The 6,461-nt window shown below is 44.6% G+C and overlaps 1 protein-coding gene across 1 annotated transcript; it reads left to right on the top strand.

Moving 5' to 3' along the window:
* The first annotated feature begins 1,907 nt into the window (after nucleotides 1–1,907).
* Nucleotides 1,908–3,878, top strand: LOC148995832 (uncharacterized). The gene has a single exon (XM_089117344.1). The coding sequence runs from the start codon at nucleotides 1,908–1,910 to the stop codon at nucleotides 3,876–3,878; it is 1,971 nt and encodes a 656-aa protein (XP_088973470.1).
* Nucleotides 3,879–6,461: the final 2,583 nt, after the last annotated feature.

Genomic DNA, 6,461 nt, shown 5'->3' with positions numbered 1-6,461 from the left:
TGCTCTTCACCGCTGGTTCCGTCCAGCTCTCCAGAGACTGAATGCTCTTCACCGCTGGTTCCGTCCAGCTCTCCAGAGATTGAATGCTCTTCACCGCTGGTTCCGTCCAGCTCGCCAGAGTCTGAATGCACTTCACCGCTGGTTCCGTCCAGCTCTCCAGAGACTGTATGCTCTTCACCGCTGGTTCCGTCCAGTCCTCCAGAGACTGTATGCTCTTCACTGCTGGTTCCGTCCAGCCCTCCAGAGACCGTCCAGCCCGTCCAGCCAGAGACCGTCCAGCCCGTCCAGCCAGAGACCGTCCAGCCCGTCCGGCCAGAGACCGTCCAGCCCGTCCGGCCAGAGACCGGCCAGACCGTCCGGCCAGAGACCGTCCAGACCGTCCGGCCCGAGACCGTCCAGACCCTCCAGCCCGAGACCGTCCACACCGTCCAGCCCGAGACCATCCACTCCCCATCTGCCCTTCACCCGGGGACTCAACCCAAATATTTTTTGGGGGGGGGCCCAGTGTCCCAGCCACGGCCGCCTGAAGGGCTCTCACCGCCGTGGCCGCCCGAAGGGCTCTCACCGCCGTGGCCGCCCGAGGGGACTTCACCGCCGTGGCCGCCCGAGGGGACTTCACCGCCGTGGCCGCCCGAGGGGACTTCACCGCCGTGGCCGCCCGAGGGGTCTTCACCGCCGTGGCCGCCCGAGGGGTCTTCACCGCCGTGGCCGCCCGAGGGGTCTTCACCGCCGTGGCCTTCGCCTGGTCCTGCTCCGCCCTGGCCTTCGCCTGGTCCTGCTCCGCCCTGGCCTTCGCCTGGTCCTGCTCCGCCCTGGCCTTCGCCTGGTCCTGCTCCGCCCTGGCCTTCGCCTGGTCCTGCTCCGCCCTGGCCTTCGCCTGGTCCTGCTCCGCCCTGGCCTTCGCCTGGTCCTGCTCCGCCCTGGCCTTCGCCTGGTCCTGCTCCGCCCTGGCCGTCGCCTGGTCCTGCTCCGCCCTGGCCGTCGCCTGGTCCTGCTCCGCCCTGGCCGTCGCCTGGTCCTGCTCCGCCCTGGCCTTCGCCTGGTCCTGCTCCGCCCTGGCCTTCGCCTGGTCCTGCTCCGCCCTGGCCTTCGCCTGGTCCTGCTCCGCCCTGGCCTTCGCCTGGTCCTGCTCCGCCCTGGCCTTCGCCTGGTCGTCTGCTCCAAGTCTGGTCCTGTTCCCCTGCACAGACTTGGCCCTCCTTCCCTCCCCCAGGACCACCTCCGCGTCACCACCCTCCTGAACTTGTGTTTTGGGTTTTGTTTTGGGTGTTACACTAGGGGCGTCGGGAGCCGCCCATAGGGGGGAGGCTATGTCACGTTGTGGGTTTTGTTTTGCTTTGTGTATCACGTGTTTCCTTGTTTGTCATGTGATCCTACCATGTGTCTTGTCTTTTGTTATGATGTTGCTCAGTGTCCACAGGTGTTTCTTATTTACCACACCCCCTTGTTAGCTTGATTAGCTTGTTTGTCTGTGTATTTATACCCCTGTGTTTCAGTTGTTGGTGGTCGGTTGTTGTTTAAATGTCACTCGGTACCTGCCTGTTCATCTGTCCTGTTCTGAGGTCCATGGATTATCTGTTAGTGGGATTAATAAATGCTTGCGATTGGATACGCTTTCTGTCTTGTTCCTGACCCGATGTGACAAGTTCTATAATTTTGCCTTCAACACTACAATGAGTGTTAAGACATTTACAAATGAAATTAACATGTTCTTTCTAGTAGGATTTGTTTTTAGTGCTGAAAGATTACAAAAGGACCAAACATTTAAAAAATAAAAAAATACAATACTTAAAATTAAAATCTGTTAATCAGTGGTCCCTAAATATTTTAGAAAAATAAGCTTGACATTAATTTCACAGACTTGAAAGGGTGTACAAATTAAAAATAAATTATGTTACTCTCCTAGAATGAGCTCTGAAAAGAGAGAGATACAAAGGAAATATGTGCATGCTTGGAGAACCACAAGGCAGGCATTGTCCAGATTGCCATCTCACCTGGAGACTAATCCAGCCGTTGAAGTACAATCACTTGATCTTCCACTTGAAGAACAACCAGAATGCGCTGACGGAGTCATAATGTCAGTTGATATGGAGCAGAATTGTGGGGAATATCCATCAGACACTGAACACCATTTGCACTCTGAAAATGCAAGAGAACAGGCAATAGCAACAACATGGGAGGTAATTAACAGCTTGAATGAATCCATGGCCTTTTACCTTGAAGACGACGACAGTGAGCACATGTCACTGGCAGAAGGGCTGTCCGCTTGGGCCATCGAATACCAGATAAAACACAATGCACTTGACAACCTTCTTAAATTGTTAAAAAGGCATGGACACAATGAATTACCCTCAACTGCCCGGACCCTTTTGCACACTCCCCGGCAACTTGACTCACAGCAATCATCTGGAATGGAATACGTTTACTTTCCACTAAAGCAGAAATTACAAGAAACATTAGAAAGTTACCCACTTGATGAAGTAGTCAAACTCGACTGTGTTGATTTATCCCTGAACGTTGATGGATTACCACTGTACAAAAGCTCCAAAACATGTATGTGGCCAGTCCTTTGCGCAGTCATGCTACATCCTGTTACCATTTTCCCCACAGCTCTGACATGTGGTGCAAGTCGACCAACAGATCTTGGCTTTTTAGAAGACACAGTAAGGGACCTGGGTCATCTGATGAATGACGGGATTAACTTCATGGGTAGAAAAATAAAAGTCAATCTGAGGTGCTTTGTGTGTGATGCTCCAGCTCGTGCATTAGTGAAAAACATCAAACTGTATTCTGGGTACTTTGGCTGTGACCGATATGAGCAAAAAGGTGTGTGGTTAAACAGAGTCACATACCAAGAGACTGCTGACCTCATCCTACGGACAGATGAAGCATTCAGAAATCAAACCCAATTTCAGCATCACCATGGGAACACACCTGTGTCTCACCTCCCCATAGACATGGTGAGGTGCTTTCCCATTGATTACATGCACCAGGCTTGTCTCGGTGTAATGAAAAGGCTCCTGCTCATCTGGACAAGAGGAGACAGAGCTGTAAGGGTTTCGGCCAGCCAAAATAAAGAGATTAGTGCAAGACTGCTGTCTCTTCGAAACTGCATACCCTCTGCATTTGTGCGAAAGCCTAGGGGTCTTGAGGAGCTGGACAGATGGAAAGCAACCGAGTTTCGTCAGTTCCTTTTATACACAGGGAAGATTGTGTTAAAGGGAATACTGCCAGATGACGTGTACTTACACTTCCTTTCTTTCAATGTGGCCATGGCAATCCTAGTATGCCCAAGTCTTGTGCAGGAACATTCCAAATATGCCAATGACCTGCTGCAATACTTTGTGGGAAAAGGTAGGGCACTCTATGGACAGGAGTTCCTCGTGTACAACACCCATACCATGCTGCACATTGCAAGTGATGCAGAAAACTTTGGTTGTCTGGAAAATTGTAGTGGCTTCATGTTTGAAAACTACCTGCAGTCACTGAAGAAGATGGTGCGTTCTGGCAGACACCCACTGGTTCAGGTTTCTAAGAGACTGGAAGAGATGAGCAAACAGAAACAAATTCCAAACAATACAAATGAACAGAAAATCTCTACAAAAGCCAGAGATTGTGCATACATCCTCAGTGGGGGCCAATGCTGTGAGATTCTTCAAGAGCCAGACAAGGAAGAAAGAGTGCTTTGCCGTGTGCACAGTAAACCGTACCCTCTGTTCCATAGCCCATGTACGTCATTTTTGATTGGTGCCTACAAGTACAACCAAAAAAACAACACTATCAAATGGATTCCAACATCAGAACTCACAAAACATGCGATAAAGATTAATGCAGAAGACAGGAATGTGATTTTTCTGTCATTGCTCCACAAGTTATAATCAAAGGTATAGGTTGTCATATGATGTGATATGAAGCGATTGGTAAATATAGTCAGCTTCTTTTTCATTTATAATGATTTTTCTTGCTTCTTGCAGAATGTATGCAATAGTTGAATTTTTGGAGGAGGGGACTTGTGATTTGGTACTACAGACCTGGCTTTTTGAAGAAGATGAGGTATTAATTAATATATTCACAGTCACCATGAAAAACAAAATGGACAATTCTTTCTTTTTATGGAACATAACAGTATATAATCGTTAAAATTATCCATGCACTTTTTTTGTAAAGCCCTTTTAATCTTTTTATTACAAAATTATTTACATGCCCTCCTTGTAAAGACAACTCTTCTCTTTTTTTTTCTTCAAAATTTTCCTTTTCAAATTTACCACATTGTTCTCTGAACAAATGTTGGTTCCATTTAGCATGTTTTGAGTACAATTCTCAATTATTAACATTTACATCTAACTTTTTACTTGAGTTAGATTTTCAGTTACTCATGCTTTCATATTACAGTTTGAATTAATTTTCTAATTCTACAATATTTATCCAACAATGTAATTGTACTATTTTAATGCAGGTACAATACTGTTACTGGCCACCAAATAATGTGACCAAAAAAATTAAAAGGCTTGAACAACCTGATAAAAAAAATTGGACCAGGCACAGGGTCAGAGTGTTTGCAAAAACAGGTATTTCATTTTACTTTAAAGGAATGTTCAAACAAAATGTTAGTGCAATTACTGTTAAGGAATGCTTAATTATACTCACTGTATATTTTACTTCAGGTGACTATGAAACTGCTAAAAAGTGGTCCAAAAGAGCAGCTGTGCAGTCTTCTGTGGAGAGCTCTGATGACGTTCCCAAGAGAAAAAAAAGACCAGTGTGTCTCAGCAGCTCTGATGAAGGTATGAACCTGAGCATGTGAAATAAGTTTACAAATAAACAATTAAAGTAATTCTAAAAATAATTCTTATTCTTTTTCTTTTTAAAGAAACTTCTTCAATACCTCACCCTAAAAAGAAAAGCCGGGTGAACAGTACAACAGCTGGTACGCCTTTCTTAGTTTTAATTCTTTTACTTTACCACTTGTGCACATTTTTATATTAAAAAAAAAGTGTTTGGGGGTTTCCAGAATACCAAAATATCATCAGTTGATTGATACCAATACCAGTACATTCCATTGTTTTTCTTTTGTTCCTATTTTTTAGTAATTAAATTCTAATTTACAGTGGAACCTCAGCTGCCATTTCCCCCAGCATTTAAAGCAACCAAACTAACCACAACGCTATCAAGACCTGATGGGCATTACATTCTTGATGAATCATTAAGACCAGCGCCTCCTAGAGACATCCAAAACAAGAATGGTAAATGCAAAACATAATTTGAAACTTAGTTTTTACCTTTATTTGAATGAATCAATATCGATTCTCCCAGATCACCTCCTGAGAAACCACTCAGAGAATCATCAGCATAGAGAGTGAGATGAAGGCGATGAGGAGCTCAACAGCAGCCCTGTATGAACTCTATGCTCGTGCCCTGGGTGATGGGACTAGTCAGCGAGTGGAGGAGATGAGTCTTGATGTGTGTGGCACTATGGAGGAACTCCTCTCTCTCGATGAAAAAATGAAAGAGGAGTCATTTCGGAATAGAGTGGTATGTTAATTGTGAACTCTCCGTGAAATGCAAAAGAAAGTGTTAGAATTAAGTTAAATAACAAAAGTTATTACCATTTTGAAAATGTATTCCATCTTGTAGATACACCATTTAAGTCTTGTTGGAGGTCCAAACCCTGGGGAAAACACCCGGCGGGTGATGCGGGCACTGGCCTCCTACAGTGTCTGGAAGGAGTTCAGTCTCAAGGGGAAGAAAGGGAAGAGACCACTGCAAAACATGAACATTATGAAGGTCATAAAAAGTAAGTACAATATGTTAGTGACTCAAAAAACCTGTATTACCAACGATACAGTACTGTTTACCAGTACTTGAACCACTGCATTATCACGGAACTTAATATTACAGAGGCAGTGATGATGTCCAATCCTAGAATCCAGCAAGCAACAGTGGAGGACATTGTGGCAGACACACTTAAGCATGCTCCAGCAAGGTGTAAGAATGTAAGCTCCTTTGGTGCTGTTTTCTGTAAAACAGATATTATCACATTATATTCTAATTATATCGTTTAAAAAACGGAGATACCATGTTCAGTTAACTTAGTAAAAGTAGAAAAAATGTTAAGTTGACCATTTAATCACTGGTTTGATTTACTTAAAGAACATCTGATTGCACATGTGAGTGGAACATTTCACAGTCTGTCGTTAGGTCAGTACGGCTTAGGTTTGATAACTATTCCAATTTCACTCATTCAAATGTAACTGACGTATACAAAAGTTTGGATCTCGTGCTAAAAGCTAACAACGTGATTATAGCGCATCTCACCTCGTCATAATTTACATATAGTTGACATCTAACATTCATAACAACTTAGTTACATTGTTAATTTTTTTTTTTTGTTTGGGAAAAATTTTATTCACAAGCAAAAATTCTCTAAATCGCCTACTTTTCCACATTTCTTAATTGAAATT

The sequence above is a fragment of the Pimephales promelas genome, chromosome 2 (genome assembly GCF_988280905.1).
Source record: "Pimephales promelas chromosome 2, fPimPro1.hap1.1, whole genome shotgun sequence".
Classification (NCBI taxonomy): Eukaryota; Metazoa; Chordata; class Actinopteri; order Cypriniformes; family Leuciscidae; genus Pimephales; species Pimephales promelas.
This window is presented reverse-complemented; position numbering and strand designations above follow the sequence as displayed.